The 18,505-nt window shown below is 32.7% G+C and overlaps 4 protein-coding genes across 5 annotated transcripts; 3 read left to right on the top strand and 1 right to left on the bottom strand.

The window, feature by feature from the left end:
• Positions 1-659: 659 nt before the first annotated feature.
• LOC120251659 (integrin-linked protein kinase 1-like) lies at positions 660-5,509 on the top strand. Its single transcript, XM_039260260.1, has 12 exons — positions 660-1,070; positions 1,147-1,221; positions 1,315-1,410; positions 1,602-1,687; positions 1,803-1,923; positions 2,112-2,191; positions 2,406-2,468; positions 2,587-2,702; positions 3,360-3,445; positions 4,101-4,222; positions 4,704-4,815; positions 5,115-5,509. Exons 1-12 carry the CDS (start codon positions 753-755, stop codon positions 5,214-5,216), a joined length of 1,377 nt encoding a protein of 458 aa, XP_039116194.1. The 5' UTR covers positions 660-752; the 3' UTR covers positions 5,217-5,509.
• Positions 5,510-5,785: 276 nt separating this feature from the next.
• Positions 5,786-7,040, top strand: LOC120251660 (HVA22-like protein f). The gene is made up of 5 exons (XM_039260261.1): positions 5,786-5,927; positions 6,022-6,048; positions 6,125-6,247; positions 6,349-6,595; positions 6,732-7,040. The coding sequence occupies exons 1-5, from the start codon at positions 5,881-5,883 to the stop codon at positions 6,756-6,758; spliced, it is 471 nt and encodes a 156-aa protein (XP_039116195.1). The 5' UTR covers positions 5,786-5,880; the 3' UTR covers positions 6,759-7,040.
• A 2,513-nt stretch (positions 7,041-9,553) lies between these two features.
• Positions 9,554-14,276, top strand: LOC120251235 (agamous-like MADS-box protein MADS1). Of its 2 annotated transcripts, XM_039259781.1 has the most exons (7): positions 9,557-10,048; positions 11,378-11,459; positions 13,305-13,366; positions 13,429-13,528; positions 13,616-13,657; positions 13,769-13,810; positions 13,889-14,276. In XM_039259781.1, exons 1-7 carry the CDS (start codon positions 9,867-9,869, stop codon positions 14,024-14,026), a joined length of 648 nt encoding a protein of 215 aa, XP_039115715.1. In that variant the 5' UTR covers positions 9,557-9,866; the 3' UTR covers positions 14,027-14,276. The 2 variants fall into 2 exon arrangements, with proteins under 2 accessions (XP_039115714.1, XP_039115715.1); XM_039259780.1 differs by having other exon boundaries at positions 9,554-10,048; positions 13,429-13,657.
• A 27-nt stretch (positions 14,277-14,303) lies between these two features.
• LOC120251234 (GDSL esterase/lipase At5g45670-like) lies at positions 14,304-16,785 on the bottom strand. Its single transcript, XM_039259779.1, has 5 exons — positions 16,438-16,785; positions 15,874-15,998; positions 15,511-15,756; positions 15,122-15,374; positions 14,304-15,025 (listed from the first exon to the last, which is right to left on the bottom strand). Exons 1-5 carry the CDS (start codon positions 16,658-16,660, stop codon positions 14,802-14,804), a joined length of 1,071 nt encoding a protein of 356 aa, XP_039115713.1. The 5' UTR covers positions 16,661-16,785; the 3' UTR covers positions 14,304-14,801.
• Positions 16,786-18,505: the final 1,720 nt, after the last annotated feature.

Here is an 18,505-nt window from a genome sequence, read left to right as displayed (position 1 = left end):
AAAACTTTGCAACAGAGAGAAACATCAAAAGAACTATTTTTTTTTTTTCCTTTGATGTTTGAATTTGAGTTTGGGGATATAAATTTTTTTTATTAACGTTATAAGACATTTGATGCAAGAATATGAAAAATATTATATATATATATATTATAAAACTTCATAATGTATTTATTGAAATTAATTGTATATCTAATACGTGATGGTAGTCTTTGTCTTTAGATTGTGTTTCTTCCTTAGTAATTTATTCATTTTTATTAAAAAAATAATATGATATTATTAAAGAGAATTTAGATATAAAAAAAAAAAAAATCATTTGAAGCTTAACTAAAATATCAAAGCTGTTCAACAATAATGTTTGAAAAATGATTATTTTTCAAGACAGCGGTCAATTAAAACCTCTTATAAAGAGTTTATTTTATTTTATATCACTCTTTTACATGAATTAGCCACGTGCTCTTATGGACTCTGTGTTCTAAAGAAGCACTGTTTGTTTGATTATTATTTTTTAATTAGCTTTTTAGCCCCTATAGTAAGTAGGTATTTACAATATTTAATAAAAAGAATTAGTAGATAATTATTGACTGTATGACGTCATAGAAGAAGGAGAAGAAGAAGAATCCAAAGAATATGGAAAGAAAATCTAAGCACAAAACCCCTTGCTTTCCTCTTTATTCCCTCAGAGTCCCTTAGAACGCACCCTGTGCCGCCATCGACGATCACTTTGCTAGGGTTTCAGCCGCGTGATCAAGGCCATGGAATCGAGATCCACGGGGCGGTTCACGCTCGGGAAGCAGTCTTCCCTTGCGCCCGACCGCGCCGACGAGGTCGATGGTGAGGATGCCGACGGGCTGGAGCAGATCGACGCCAACATTCGTCTCATGTACCTCGCCAACGAGGGTGATCTCCAGGGGATCCTTGAGCTATTGGACTCTGGGGTTGATGTCAACTTCAAGGACATCGATGACCGGACGGCGCTTCATGTTGCTGCGTGCCAGAACCATGCTGATGTCGTGGAATTGCTGCTTAAGAAGGGGGCTGAGATTAATCCCGAGGATCGGTGGGGAAGCACGGTAGGTGACTTCTTTCTTGCGGTTTTTGGATCACTGTCGTTGGTACTTGGTAGTCGTAATGTAGCTTGTTCTACAGCCTCTTGCTGATGCGATATACTACAAGAATCAGGATGTCATCAAGCTGTTGGAGAAGAATGGTGCTAGGGTTAAGGTAAGAGTTTCGATTTATTTGATCTAGTTGAGCTTCATGATAAAGTTGTGTTTTTTCGGGTGTCTGTTTATTCCTGATTTGTATTTGATTTAGACTGCTCCGATGCATGTTACAAGTGCCCGTGAAGTTCCAGAATATGAGATAGATCCGAGGGAACTTGATTTTACCAACAGCATTGATATAACCAAGGTGACAGTTGCCTCAATTTGCAAGTGCTAATTGTTTTCGAGGAAAAAGTAATTGAGCTAAAATATGAACTGTTCAATGTGTACTATTGCATTAACTTCTGCTCCTATGATATGGGAAATGATCATTTGGTTTGTGCTCTTATATTGCTTGACCACTATCTGTTCACTGTTAAAAAAGCTATCTTGTTTCAGGGAACATTTCGGATTGCCACATGGCGTGGTATTCAAGTTGCAGTTAAAAAACTTGGGGAAGACCTAATCACTGATGAAGATAAAGTGTGGGTTGGTTCTATTAATATTGGAATTATCTTTCTTTGTGAAGTCATTCATTTACTCATATCTCTAAAACCTATCTTTTTTTTTGTTTCTTCTTTAATTACTCTTTTTCTACAGGAGGGCATTTAGAGATGAGCTTGCGTTACTCCAACAAATACGTCATCCTAATGTAGTTCAATTTTTGGGTGCAGTTACTCAAAGTAGTCCAATGATGATCGTCACGGAATATTTACCTAAGGTTATGTCCAATTTTTGTACAACTTTTCTTGTTTGGATATAAATTTGCACAAGTGAGAATGCTCTATTCACTTGAATGATTACAAATTCATGCATTCAAAATATTTTGTTATTTTTATGTGCAACATATGAAATTTATGCTAGTTGATAGTTTGGTTTTCCTCTGAACTGTTCTTTTTTGGATTGCAGGGTGATCTTCGTGCTTTCTTGAAAAGAAAGAGAGCATTAAAACCACTAGTGGCAGTTAGGTTTGCGCTCGATATTTCAAGGTTTGTTGATCATTTAGTAATTGTCAATATTTACTTGCAGTGCTTAGTTCCTTTATCGTTGTGGTATGCTATGACTTTAAAGCTAAGGTTTCTTCTTCAGCATACCCTCTAGCATATTTGCTATTATTGAGTAGCAAGAATTTAACTTTTTGCATATTTAACATTATTCACCTTTCTTTCCGATTTCAAATAACTTGGCTAAAAAATATGCCAGAGGAATGAATTACTTGCATGAGCATAAACCTGAGGCTATCATTCATCGTGATCTCGAACCTTCGTAAGTGCTTATATTCGACTTTTCTTTACACTTCTGTTCTTATTTTCCATATTTCATCATCATATATCTAGATTTTTACTATTTGATCATATTTGCCTTCCATTTTGTAAGATAACAGAAATATACTTCGGGATGATTCTGGGCATTTAAAAGTTGCAGACTTTGGATTAAGCAAATTGTTGAAAGTAAATACTGTCAGGGAGGATAGACCACTTGTATGTCAAGATACTGCTTGTGAGTTTTTTCTGTCATTTGCTATCTTATTTTTCTAATATTTTCATGTGTATCTGACAGAACATCTGAAGTTCTTCCATGCTACTTTTTTTTTCCTACTATGTATGTAAACCTCGAAGGTTTTCTTCATTCCAGACATGAATGCATAGATGATTTGCATTAAGTACACCATCACAAGCATAATATGGATAGAGGGAGCTAGACCAATATCGAAGATATAAAGACATTCAATCAATTAAAATCTATTCAGTTGAACTGTATTCATTTGTTTTTTCTTCCTAAGAGACAAACTTTCTGCATGCTAGTGAAAATATCATGACTTAGCAGTCTAGTTATTTATGTGATTGTGATAACCGTTGCCAAAACATAATGGTATCCGCATAGGAACAGTTCTTTTTGTTTTTTTTTTTTAAATTTTTTTAATTTTTTTTATCTATCATAGATCATGATAAAGGACAATTAAATTGTCATAATTATTAATGCACCCATTGTAATATATTCATGATTGTAGAATGATGGCAATATGGCAATCTGATGGTGGCACATTATTCAGTATGTGTGATGAAAATTATGAGCACTCAGTTGAATTAAGCTCATACACTTTGTTAGTTATTCAATTTAATTAATAGAAAAAATCTATTAACTTTTTGAGAACAGGCAGATATGTAGCTCCTGAAGTTTTCCGGAATGAAGAATATGACACAAAAGTGGATGTCTTTTCGTTTGCTTTAATTCTGCAAGAGGTAAGAAGTTGCTGAGCTTTTGAAATCATCTCCTTTGGTACTCATCCTTAGAATCATGCCTATTATATGGTGTGTGTTGTATAGATGGACCAGTTATACTGTAAACATAATTGATTTGAATGAACTAAAACATTTATCATCATGTTATGGTCTTGTTGTGGGCTTATATGCAGATTTCTTCATCTGATGACAGATAATGGTGGGGAAATTATGGGGAAATTTTAGGACACCCCATTTTTTTGAACTGTTTTATTAGAATATCTTGGTCATTCTTTTGACGACATTTCTCATGCAATTTATGATCATTTTCAGTTCATGAAATGCTCCAACCGTTTTAAGTTGTTCTGCACGTCTCATGATGTAGTTTGATAGCTATAAATTACAATACAGTACTACTAAAAGTGAAAACTAGTTAGTATTGTAAATAAATTTCTTGAATTGAAATGTAATTATTTTTTCTTCCTGCTTGCTTCCAAGATGCTGAAAAGTATTGTTTGATAATATGCTCAAAAATACTTGCAAGCTTTTTCATCATTAGCCCTGGTATTGAATTTGTGACATATGGCTATTTCCATTGGTTGTGTTACCCTGAATAAGACTGTTAATTTAAACACTGACCTGTGTTATATGTGTTCCTTTGTTTTATGATATCCAGATGATTGAAGGATGTCCACCGTTTGCCAATAAGCAAGATGGTGAAGTTCCCAAAGCATACGCCTCAAAAGAGAGACCACCTTTTAAAGCTAATCTCAAGCTCTATCCGCATGGATTAAAACAGTAATCTCTCATGGACTAGGGTTCTTTTCTTTTGACAAGCAATGCTATATTCATTCATTTAACCAGTACATTCATGTTTTTGTGCCGTGATTGTATAGTTAATGTGCACTATGTTACGCAAAATGCAATACAAGGTCCATCTTCTTGTTATCTTTTCTGATAAGTTCCAACTGGCTTGTTTTTATTGGAGCTATGTATTGTTGCCTTCTGTGCATCATATTGATAGTTTGAACAGTTGAGCATCCTGACTGACATTTGTGTGTATCATGTTCAAAGTCTAGATGATCTTATTTGAAACATGTATGCTAGATTGAGGTTTAAATAGCTGTTTGAAGGCTTGTGATTATATGTTGCCACAAAATTCATGACAAATATGTATTTTTCATTCACTAGGCACCTCTATAAAGTTGGTGTTTTGCACCATGAGATTGTCAAATCAGTTGCTAGCTATGCACAGGTTCTCAGAAAATTTATTTTGTAGGTTGATTGAGGAATGCTGGAGTGAAAATCCTGCTGATAGACCAACTTTCCGAGGAATAATTGACCGGTTGACTTATATTCAGAACCAAATTGCTAATAAGATGCGATGGAAGGTATACCACCTTTTAATCATTCAATTAATATTGGTTCAAATGACTTATCCCAATCACACAGACTCCTTTCTACAAAAGCTTGCAATAACTCATTTTTCATCCATGATTAAGCTTATTGCGTATTGTTGTTAATCAAAATTCAATATTCTTTTTTTTTTAACCTCTTTTTCCTTGCTGGTCCTCGTTATCTGATATAGTTTCTTACTTACAATGAAGAGTCATGAGTTTGTTCTGCATAAATCTCTCCAATTTTTGGAGACAATTAACACATGTTGGGCTTTTGTTTCTACATCAATCAGGTTAAACCTCTGAAGTGCTTCCAGAAAATTGAGGCCATATTCAAGAAAAACCACTCTGATCCAAGCAGCCGTTCATCTCAATCATCCAGTTCTTATTTCTAATGATAATTATCGCTGTTGTTGTTACACATGCTCCCCAATCCTGTTCTCGCGTTCAATGGTTTTTGAAGCAGAGTGATTTGTAGATGTTTCCCTTTTTTTTTTTTTTTCCTTTCAGAGTCTGATGCTGCAAATGTTAATAGCTTTGTGTTTAATCTCTTTATATCTGTTGTTTACTTGGAATAACGACCTACTTCTGAAAGCATAAGTGAGATCATGCAGGATGTCCAAGCAACAATGCATAGGCTGTAATGACTCTTTTATATTTAAATGTGAAAAACAACTTTTATTATTAATTAACCCAAATACCATCATTTTGATACACCATATAATATAATTGTCAGCATATTATTGTACTTTTTGTTAATTATCAACAAATGAGTGTACATAAACAAAAACCAATTGATGTGGTTATCCCTTGCCCAACTGATGGTTAAAAACAGTTTATTCTCATTCTTTTTCCTAACCAGACACCTGTGGCCCCTCTTTCCCTGGTAACAGAGGAAGGGATACTTTGAACAAGTCCAATAAGAATGCTTTGCTTCCCTTTGTTCCCCAGCCAACACCATTTATACGCCTTCCTCATCCTTTGGAGCTCCATCATTCATCCCTGCATTTCCTTGCTCCTCATAATTCCTCACAAGATATTACAAACTCTTCTTAACAAATGGGTTTTCTGGGAGCCATTGCCAGGCATCTTGATACATTGATTGGGTAACAGCTCTTCTCATCCTTTTCATAGATATATTTTCCACTATGAACCATTGCTAACAGTTTGTTTCTTTTTTGTTTTTTAATTTAATACCAGCCCTGCAGTGATGCTGTTGTATCCTCTGTAAGTTTCTTATATTTACATGGCTTTAAATCATATACATTTCTGAGAAATTTAATCTTTTGAACTTTGATCACAGATATGCATCAATGCGTGCAATTGAAACCCCTTCTCCTCTTGATGATCAGCAATGGTTGACATATTGGGTGTTGTATTCACTCATCACTCTCTTTGAGCTCTCTTGTTACAAAGTTCTTGCATGGTAAATACAATCTTCGTTTTTTTTTTAGATATATGAGAAAAAACAAATTAATTAATTAATAAGTGAATGTTTTGATCACTGTAACTGTGGCTTATAAACAGGTTTCCTCTTTGGCCTTACATGAAGCTTGTCTTCTGTTTCTGGCTGGTGCTTCCTATATTCAATGGAGCAGCATACATATACGAGAATTTCGTAAGAAGATATGTCAAGGTTGGGAGCTTTGTAAGCTCAAGTTATCCAGAGGAACAGAGGAGAGTACTGCAAATGATGAGTCTGGATGCTAGAAAATCGGTTGAGCGATACATTGAACGATACGGCTCTGAAGCTTTCGATCGAGTCATCAGAGCTGTATGCAATGCATCTCAATGCTTAATTACTTTTAATTTTTTAGTGTTTTCTTTAGTAACATCTTTTAAATTTCTACCACATTTTCTTCTTGAATCATTGATTAAGTTTGTCATCCTTTTCTTGTTTCTGACTGCAGGCTGAAACTGAAGCAAAGAGACATTGAAGAACAGCAGCAGCTTTCATGGTAAAGTGGAGCACTGTGACACAAGTTAACATTAGTTTATCATTCATTTTAAAAAAATAAATAAATAAGAAGGATGTGAAACAGCCATGCCTTTGTTTTAAGAGACAGAAAGCAACTGAGGAGAACTTTTCATAAGACCTGAGAGATTATGTGTGTGTTTTTAATAGCATATCAAAGATAAAGATGTTTCTGTATATATTGAAGAGTTCAAATTAATGACAAAGATCAAAAGAGATCATTCAGCTCATAAAGGCAATAGCATTTATGCAGTATTCCATTAATAATGAGACCATGTTATAGTTTCAAGTATCTGATTTTTTTTTTTTCAGAAACAATAACAAGTGCTTGCACCGTTTAAAAAAACAGGAGATATCCTTTAAATACATACATATATATATATATATATATACACACACATCTTAAGCCAAGTTTTGATTAATATTGACTCATATTATAACATTAAATCACTTATAAATAAATCCCAAGTCCAATTTTTTTTAACTAATATGACCATAATGATCATATAATTTGGAAGACAAATTAACATGTTCATTTCTCTGATCTCTCTTTCTCACCTGCTTCATTGAAATCATTATAACTTCAATAAGTGATGATCTTAGGACTAACATTTCAACATCAATATAAATAATCATAAAAGCCAGCATAGGTGAGTTGATGTAATTGGTTATACTCTTTTTGGTGAAAAAAAGTAATTGGTTATACTTCATACTCTTATCAAATATCAATATTTTGACAAGCATCTAGTGTCACGTATCTCTCAGTTGTCAATTTCCCTTATAAAATAATTCACTTACGTGTCAAACAATTTAACATCCTGATTGCCTTCTTATTAAATTAAATTATTAAGCTTTTAGATTGAATCCAACCCACCTACTCTGTTACTGCACTGTAACTAGTAAAATGACAGAAATAATAAACCTGATTTAATTTTCATATATGGTTAAAAATTCTCACACTTAAAAACAAATTTTCAAGGCTTATCAAATAGATTGAGTGAATCCTAAATGACAAGATAGTTATGGGACTAGACAAAGCAATATAACCTTAAGTCTCATGAGTCTTTTTCATTTCCAATTTCAGTAATTACAAGTGGTCCACTTCCAAAAAATGCAAAGAAGAATATTGATAATCTCAGTGACTTTCACATTTTTAACTTAATTATGTTTTCCCTTCTTAACAAGTAACTCTCTTGCCAAAATTCTATATTTCAACCATCCATTGAAGTTAATAATTATCAAAGAGTTTAAATATACCATGTATGTGCATGAAAATCAAAGAGTTCTTTTGACTTTTTTGCTACCCTTCTATTCTTGAAAAGGGAGTTAATTTGAGTATGAACTTAGGTGGACCTTAATATAGAGTTTTTTTCTCAAGACTTTCTTTTCAAATGAAATGAGGTTTTCACCAACATTAATGCCTGCCATTCTTAAATATTATGGTGATTTTTTCCCCTATTAATCTAGACTTACATTTATAGGAATGCTATGGATATAAATATCTAGCCTGTTGTTTGGTCTCAGTCAAGAAGGATACAAAATATTAGTATATGTTGTGTTTTTTTTTTTCAAAAAAATCCATTATGTATTTAATTATAATACCCATTTCATTTCTTGCATGTCAAAATGTTAAATATGATCTTTGTATTAATTTATAAGAAATTATCCATTATTGTTTTTATTCTTAGCCAGTTTATTATTAAAATACAATTTTTTAAAAAAAAATTAAATTATTTACTTTTTTACATATTTTTTTAGTTTTTAAGAATTATAGTTTATTCACTTTATTAAAAAAAAATTAGCTGATATAATGTCATATAATTGACATAGTATTTTATGCTACATGTATCATTTATAATATGATTTGAAGTAATATTTTTTTAGTTGACATGTCATTTCATATTAATGAATGTCACACTATAATAAAAAGTGAAATAAATAAAATAAAATAAAACACTTGTAGTTAAAATACATCATAACACACCTGGTTAATATTATTTAAATACTTTTAATAAAAATGAGTAAAGTAAACCGTTATATTTAAAAAAAAAAAAAAAAATCTCATTCTAGTTGTGTCCTATCCACCTCTGGTGGACTTGTCCCTTCCCATGTTTTTCCCTGTTGTTACTTGTTCTAGTAATTCTTGTGTTTTGTTCTAGTAATTCTTTTCTTGTTTTACCTTTCAATTAGATGTAGTTTATTTATTGTTTAAAAATAAATAAATAAATAATGCAGTTACAGAGAAGAGAACTTATCAAATAAATTTTTTTTAGAAATATATAAACCAATATATATATATATATATATATTATTAGGGGAAATAAAAGGACCTACGGGGCATTTAAACTGATGATTTTCTCAATGAGTTTGGCAACGTACAAAGATATTTCTTTTCAAGGCCAGTTGTTCAAGAAATCTCTATTTGGCACAAAATGGAACAAGATCATGTGCTTTTAATTGGTTCCATTAAAAATGAACTTTAGACTAAATGATGCCATGCATTTACTACACATGGAACCTCTTACTACACAGATATAAGAGATCAGTCATCATCAAATCCTCTTGTGTAATGGAAACCAAGCTGTGAGTATAAATGTCATATCAAAATTCTCATTTATGAAGAAAATGGAGAGCAGGAAGTCACATGGGATTCAAAGTTTAATTACTTAAAAGTTAATAACTAATAAGTCTTAAGATAAGAAATTAAACCAAACAATATAAAGTTTGTACTATATAGTTCCAAATAGCTTTCTTCTCAAAGTCCCTTTCAAGTACTCTTCTCTCTCTCTCTCTCTCTCTCTCTCTCCAATCCATCATCCCATGCTTTGCATCTTGTGCTATATTGCTATGAACATAGGAATAGATTCATAGTCCTCAGAAGCAGTGCAGCATGAACATATATTACAGTAGTCTATAAATGAACACCAACTTCTAAAGCCACTCTTGCCATTGTTCTCCTTCTTTCAGTGCTTGAAAACCATCAAAAAGTAAAGAAGAAGAAGAAGAAGAAGGAGAAGTTCCAAACAACTCTTTGTTGATCTTGTTGTTGTTTTTGTTGTTGTTGTTGAAGATGGGAAGAGGGAAAACAGAGATCAAGAGGATAGAGAACACCACAAACAGGCAGGTGACGTTCTGCAAAAGAAGGAACGGGCTTCTGAAGAAGGCGTATGAGCTCTCTGTGCTCTGTGATGCAGAAGTGGCACTCATCGTCTTCTCCACTCGTGGTCGTCTCTATGAGTACGCTAACAACAGGTGGTTTTCATTTCTTTTTCTTCTCATCTTCTTAACAATTTTATATATGTTAATTTCTACTATTTCTTTCTATAGTTTTTATCATCTTTTAATGGAAAAGATGACACCTTTTCCTCTTGTTAACAATGTTTCTCTTATACTAGTGCTGGATCTGGCAGTGTAAAAACCATATGTCAATGTTTTGCTTGTTTGGTGATGATCATAGTAGTGAAAAACAAGGAAAAAAATCCCTCCTTTCTCAATCCTTGCTTCTTTCATTGCTTTGTTGGGGAGAGTTATTAGGAGAATAGCAAGTAAAGCAAGCAATAGAGGTTTGTTGGTCATTGCTGGAAAGCATCCAACCCTTCTCTCTCTCTCTCTCTCTCTCTCTCTCTCTCTCTCTCTCTCACGTCACTTGTCAAAAGACAAGCAAGAAAGGCAAGCAAAACTTGTCACTTTCCCATTAGCCCATTGCTCATACCAAAGTCCTTCTTTTCTTTGCCAGTGTGGCTCAGCATCAACAGGCCAATGGCCTGTTAGGGTTTGCTGCCATGGAAATTATTAGGGTTTCCAGCTTTTTTTTCCCCCTTCGCTTACCATGTATTATTCTGTCTCCTTATCAGCACACTCATGTTCTTGCACATCAAGAATCTTTGCAAGAGCTGTCACAAGATTTTTCCCACAAAGATGAGATTTTTAAAGATGAAAAGTTCTTAGTTTTAAGGATTGTGGTTAATGGAGAGATTTGTTGGGTAAAAGGAAGAGGTGCATGTATGTATGTGTTGGAAGTGTAAGCCAATCATATTGTGGGATCATGTGCCAGCGTGGCAGAGGCCGGCCAATCGGATTCTCGAGGAAACTAAGGTTACAGTGATGGGAATAGACAAAGGTCTAACTTCTCTGACATTTGTTTTTCTTTTTTGTATTTTTTTTAATGGTGTAAGTTTCAATAGAATATGTTACATCTTTCACATCTCTTTTGGGAGTCAAACCAGGCATTCAATTGTGCTGGATAAAAGAGCTTTTCCAGGTTTGTAAACTGGATAAACAGTCTAGAATCCATGAGATAATTGCTTGCCATTTTGTTAGTGATTTAGATGCTATATTTTATGTCAAGAACAATCACATTGTTATGCTTTGGTTTTTCCAGGCAGTTGTTTTGTTTTCTGAAGAAACCACAAAGAAATTAAAACTTCATGTTTCCTGTCAGTCATGATTTAAACAGAAAAAAAAAAAAAAAGTTTGAGGCTTCTATAATGTTTACATTTATTTTGATCTTAGTTTGGCTTCAATTATTTGATCAGTTATGTAATGCTAAAAATTGTTAAAGAGTTTCCATAATAATTTCAGTGTTAGAGCAACCATTGAGAGGTACAAGAAAGCATGTTCCGGTACTCCAAATACTGGTTCAATCAATGAAGCAAATTCACAGGTGAGATCTTAATTTTTCTCCTCCTTATAAAGTTCCTACCAGAAAGTTTTCAGTGAAAAATTAATTCAGTTACAGTTTTGTCTTATTTTAACCGATATAGTTTTGTCTTATTTTAACTGCTTATCCTGAATTAGCTAGAAAGTTTAATCATCTGCATTTGAAATTTGAATTATAACAGCAAGATATATTTCCTTTTACTGCATTTTGTAAGATATAACTCTTGATACATGCAAGCAATTAATCACAAGTTGTTGGGGTTTATCTTAGTACTGCAAGTTGTTATTATGTTGATTTATGATCTTATGAAGTAAGAAAGAACAGATAGATGGCAATTGCAAGATTTATGATTTGCTCTCCAAATTGAACAATCTTAATATACACTTTAGGAGAAGCTAAAATCTTGTGGTAAATAGTTAACAGACAAAATCTAAAAGCTTGTTCTATCTGATGATGTGATGATGCATTTTAGTTATTCCTGTATACCTTTAATAGTAGAGAGAATTAATGGTTAACTAAAGGCAGATGTTAATAACTTGTAAAAAAAATTATAATAACTTGTATTCAACTTTAAATGAAGATTAATTTTATTTCTTAAATGCCAATAGAATTACCTTTGATCAAAGATGAGAAAATATTCTACTGTCCCTTCATGTTATAAACACAAACATATTTTACTAGAACTTTATATAAATTAAGACTGATTGAAATTTACTGAAAACTGTAATGAATGACTTTGAGTTGGTAAATTAAATGAGACAGACTCTGACCAAACTTCTAAATGGAATGAATGACTTTACAGATTAACTGTTCATTTATAAGTGAAGTAGCAACTAGTCACATAGTAGAATTGGTTCATCATATTTATTTCAACAGAGGTTAATAAGTACAGTTTTTTTATTTGATGTCTTTAATGCTAATAAAATGCCAAGTATAATTTACAGTAGATACAAAAATATTTACAGAGCTGTAGAGCCTGATATTTCTGACTAAAAATAGAGAAGAAGCAAACTTTCAAATAAAGGGATACAATGAACTCTAAGAGTTGATGATGTATTTGTGTGTATCTTGATAAGCATGAGACTTCAATCTAGAAAGGTTAATTAGGCTGTACTAAAGCGTTGGCTGCTTAATGATAAAATAATTAACACATAGAGGTTAATTTGTCTATTAATTATGTGTTTCACATTCAATGCATTGGCAAGAATTTCTTTCTAATTTTCATCTAAGTACTTTTAAATTACGTGCTGCTCTCTATATAAACATGTATTAATTGAATAATGATGGATAAACATGAAAAATGTGGGGTGTAACTAATTGTATCATATGTCACATCATTATTCAATAACTTTGCTGGCAAATTTGACTATTTTGTTTGCTTGGTACATAAACAGTAGAAACATTTTGATACTTCGTTTATCTTATCATTGAATGCTTTTGTTCATTCATCCTGCATCCAGATAATACATGAACAGTTAAGTTTTAAAACATGAATGACAAATGAACATGCCAACAGAAAAAAGAGACAGAAAAACACTGGAATCTCTTGGTCATAAAACTTTTGGAAGTTTATATATACTTTTGTCAGTCATTCAAGTTGATATTAATGTAGAAGAGCAATAGACAGCAATCACATGCAAAACTAGTTATATGAGTTCAAATTTTACAGGTTCATGCATGCAACGTGAGAAACTCCTTTAAAATAAATATATCAAATGAATCTATATTACTCTTTCTAGTTTTTAAGCAATACCATGTTGTATTTTTCCGGACATTTTTTTGTCTTGTTTGCATGTTTTGAAAAATTAGAAATGCCTAACCAAAAAGAATATTTACTCAATGTTTCAGTACTATCAACAAGAATCATCCAAACTGAGGCAGCAAATCACAAACCTGCAGAACTCTAACAGGTAAACGATGCACACAATTTACTTTCTCATATTAATAAAGATTTGATGACATGAACATGCAGGAATTTGATGGGTGAGGCTCTAAGCACCATGAGCCTCAGAGATTTGAAGCAGCTGGAAAATAGATTGGAAAAAGGCATCAGCAAAATAAGAAGCAAAAAGGTGTGCAATAATATTTATCTAACAGAATTTCATATTCCAATATTCCTCTACAGATCTTTGATACTGACTGTTCTTTTTTATATTCAGAATGAGTTGCTATATGCTGAGATAGAGTACATGCAGAAAAGAGTACGCATGAAAAAAAAGAAAAACACATCTTAATTATTATCTGTTTATATATACATTATGAATGCAAAATCAACAAAATACTAATTAATCAACTCTCTTCCAATCATGCAGGAGATGGAGCTGCAAAATGATAACATGTATTTAAGGAATAAGGTAAACTGGATTTTCTGTTACTTATTTTTGTGATCAATATTTGCAGCAGTTGAGCTAGAGTGGATTATTTGCAAACAGATTGCTGAAAATGAGAGGGCACAACAAACACTAAACATGCTGCCAGTCACAACAACTGCAGCAGTATATGACCTCATGCCTCCATTTGATTCCAGGAACTTCCTTCAAGTGAATTTACTGGATCCAAATCGCCATTAGTTTCACTGGAATCACTCTTGAACACTCAGTTAATATATTTATATATGTTTGCCTCTAATGTTTTAACCATCAAGTTGAGAGCTATGTTTAAGATATTGTGATCAAGAGGAAGTCTTTTTACTGTTTAAGGATGGCTAATCAATTGAAGACTGTTTCTTAAATTTGGTCATCATGCCTTGTTTGTATTTTGTAATAAGACATTCTCTTATGTTACTAAGTATTAAAAGGACAACCACTCTTTGTTTTTTAATGTTTTATTATGCTTCACATCAGTCAGTAACAACATAATCCATTTTGTTTGATATTTCCATGGATTGATTCCAATGTCATGGAGTTGGCTCTTCCATCAACCGTATTCTAAATGATGGGACATGAATGCATGACACTTCAAATCACATTGATTGAGAGACAACAATGTCTGCTGTGTCTCTTTTCTTTCCCATCTTTAGTAGCTGCTGTTGGTCCCCTTTCCATCTCTTGCAAAGCAGTTTGGATTTTTATAGCATTATTGGCTGGCACCAAAGAGCATTAGAGAAACATTGACACATACTTTGCTTTCATCTAATTAAAATGTCACACTTCAACTTGATAATGAAATACAACCTTAGTCCCAAAGATAAAACTGACAGTAATTAATAATAGATATATATATATATATATATCACCCTCTCTCTATATATATTTCTTATATGAAAATCAAATAAGAAAATTTTGAGTACTTCTAGCAAGCCTTAAAATTAAACTCCAGCATGAATGAAAAACAATATAAACAGGATCACATCATAGCGAGACGACGAATGTCGACGGGATATGCATCATATGAAGATCTAGCATTGTAAGATCGTTTGCCAATTATAACATTTGCAGCTTCAGCTGGATGGTATGCATCCCAGAATATATATTCATTCCTGTTGGAACATGGTGTCTGATAAGGCAAACATGTTATCTGTCCATTGTTCCTCCCAACTCCACAACATCCCCTGTTTGTCACTGTAAACCCTGCATTACAAATTTATAATTATAATCAAACACACGCACATATACTTTAATTACAACATTTCTTAAGAAAATTGCAAAGAAAGTTGAATTAATTACCATAGGATGAAGGATTGCGAAGTATATCACGGAACATATCATAGGCATTGATGTAGGTGAAGTGTGCTCCATCTAATTGATTGAACTGGTCAACAAGAGCTATCAACTTGTTATTGAATAGCTGAATGGCAGAGTTGATCCTTTCAACACAAGCAGTGCCATCAGGGCTAGATTGAGCCAGTTCATTTGGGCTGCATCCAATTTGACCAACTCCTATCAATGCCACCTTCCGAGCTCCATAATCATACAAAGTCTACATGCATATATATACACGTACTCAAAAATCTCCACTTCAAATAAGTTGTAGTATTAAACTCAATTTTGTTAATAAGTAAATTATAAGCAGTTAATATATATATATATATATATATATATATATATATATATACCCTGAGTTGCTGAGAATACTGGTCGATGAGGACTTGTGCATATTGTTCAGGTGTATACTGGCGACTGGATGAGTATACTGTTGGCATGAAGTAGTTATTGAGGTAATCATTGCTGCCCATTCCTACTGTGAAGATACATTTGCTTAAATAATTTGCAGTAGAGTCTTCATCTCCCAGGATGTTAATTAGCTGCTGCACTGCTGACTTGTAGTTTTGTAGCTGCCCATTGAAGCTTATACGACCACCCTTTATACATATATATATATATATATATATATATACATTGAGTTTGTGTGATAAAACAGATGAATGAGTTAATATATAAATTAGTAGGACTGATTGATTAATTAATTAATTACGTACCAATTGTTGTCCAGTTTCATCCCTGATGCCAGCAGCAGCAGATGCAAAGTTGACTCCAGTGAGAAGTTGCTGGTCCCTTGCATTGGCAAACGGTGGGATGAAGTCTTGAAAACCCAAGAGTTGAGCTGCATTATTCAAAGGTAGTTATTAATGTTAGTAGATGAGAGCAATTTATAACATTAATTGTACGTGAATGCATGGCTCTTAATTCAAGCCCATGTAGTGTGCTACACTCGTGATGTACATAATGAATATATATGGTGGTGGATTTGTAGATAAAGAACTCATCTGTTTTTATCTGTTACAATTAATATGGCACACGGACTTCATACCACCTACTGACAATATTATTAATTTAGAGGTGCACATATATATATATATATATATATAGCTGCATGTACCTTATTCTCGTGCTCTCATTAATTGTTCTTCTATTACACTAATTAATTTTTAAAAACATTATTATACTAATTAATATTGATACCTCATTTGAGAAGTGAAAAGTCTAGTATGTAAAAATAACATCGTTTTGAAATAAAAAATAAAATGTGAGAGTATATATACCGATGATATCGACGGTGGTCAAGCCATTGCAGAAGCGTCCGGATGGGCCACCGGGGAAGTCGATGCCATAGGGTGGATAATTCGCACGAGCAAGCGATGCGATGTCATTGTTGTTACCATTGTCGACAAGAGAATCACCGAAGATAAAGTAACATGGAACTTGAGGGTCTGACTGGACAAAACCAAGAAGAAAAAGGGACAAGAATATAACCAACACTGACATTGCAGCTTCTTTGAGATTGTGATCAGAGAAGGCAGTTATGCAGAAAGAAAGTTAATAGTAAAAGTGGAGAAGAATGAATTGTAATAAATAAATAAAAGATGAAGACAATGAAGCAGAAGGTGTGTGTGTATATATATATAGTGAAGGGCATGCATGCAGTGGGAGAAGGAGCTAGCCTGGATGAAATGGGGGTTTTGGTTGGGGGTTTGGTAGTTGAGGGAGTTGGTATTGTATTAATTTCATCAAAGTTTGAGACAGGCTTGGGCTTAAGACTTGGTCCTAAAAGCCATGCTATGTCTTCCATGCATTCATGTGGCATTCGTAATTGCACCCATTATTAAATGTATGTAAAGAGTACATGAACGTCGTCTGTTCTTCATTAGGTTAACCGACTTGTTTATTGAGGGTGAGGTAATTCTTTTTTTTTTTTTTATAAAAAAAAAGTAATAATAAAATGGCATATAGAAAACATTACTGTTATTAAAAAATAAATTGGAATGTTCATTGAAGTTGTGTTATTTGTTACTCCCTCCATCATGAAATAATTAAAGTTATTTAAAAAAATATATTGTTTTAAAATAACGAAGATTTTTTTTACTAATTTTATCTTTTTTTTTATAAGGTATATAGATGAAAGAGAGTTATATTCATAGTTTTGCGAAAAACATGGTGGTTTAATTAGTTATTTAATTCATTTTTATTTTAAATTTTAAAATTTCAATGTTATTTTTAATTTTTGTGTAAAATTTTTAAACAACTTGTATTTGAGAATGGGGGGATTAATTAATAAAATAGAAGGCTAGGTACATAAAAGATGAAAAATACAATATAGAAGAAATTTAAAGCCACTCAAGATGCATGCCTCCATTCCCATGATCAAACAGAGTTTCAATTTTGCATGCCTCCATTCCCATGATCAAACAGAGTTTTAATTTTTTGGGTGCTTCTTCGCTTGATTAAAGAGACCGGCTTTCAAACCCCCCACAAGCTATAGCACATGTGTTATGATTAGGACGCTTTGCATAGAAACTCGTCCTTTCTTAGGCATCCACAATTTTATTATTATTATTTTATATTATTATTATTATTTTTTTTTTTTTTGCATCACACAGCTTCATCCCTCATGGATGATATAATCTTCTTTATGTATTTTATATCTGTTTTTTTTTTTCTCATTATTGTTTTTTTCTCTTTCTTCTTGTTGTATTATTTATTTTTCTTTTGAATGAACATGGATTATTTACTCTTTTAAAAAAATCTAAAGTATGATGGCGAAATTGTATGGGCAAATATATGTTATCACTTCAATTTTTCTTTTTTATTTTTTAAAAAATCTAAACATGTAATACTGACATCATATATGCATTTGGAATTGATCAAGGGTGATAAATCAAACATATATATATATATATATGGTTAATTTGAAACAGTAATTGAATTAAAGTGAGGCCAAATTAATGAAGGCTTTGTGAAAGTAGGAGGAAATCCACATGGCTTTTTGAAACAAGGCCAACTACCACCACCACTACCAGCATGAATAATAATAATAGTATTATTACATGAGATGATGACCATTTGGTTAATTAGAGAGACAGTACTCTGATTGAGAGGCCCCATATTCCGAGTGGAGTTATGAAGCTCCACCCATCACCCTTAATTAATACTCCATGTGCCATAAAAGTGCTTGCTCATGTTACTCTTTCTTTGGTGGTGAGAGGACCTTTTTTCTTGCTTCACCACATGAGGATTTATTAGATGACATTCAACACTATTATATACATTTTCAGCTACCGACATCAAAGTCAACTTAATTAGGGAAAGAGAAGACAACATGTGCATGCAATT

This window comes from Dioscorea cayenensis, chromosome 20 (assembly GCF_009730915.1).
Source record: "Dioscorea cayenensis subsp. rotundata cultivar TDr96_F1 chromosome 20, TDr96_F1_v2_PseudoChromosome.rev07_lg8_w22 25.fasta, whole genome shotgun sequence".
NCBI lineage: Eukaryota > Viridiplantae > Streptophyta > Magnoliopsida > Dioscoreales > Dioscoreaceae > Dioscorea > Dioscorea cayenensis.
This window is presented reverse-complemented; position numbering and strand designations above follow the sequence as displayed.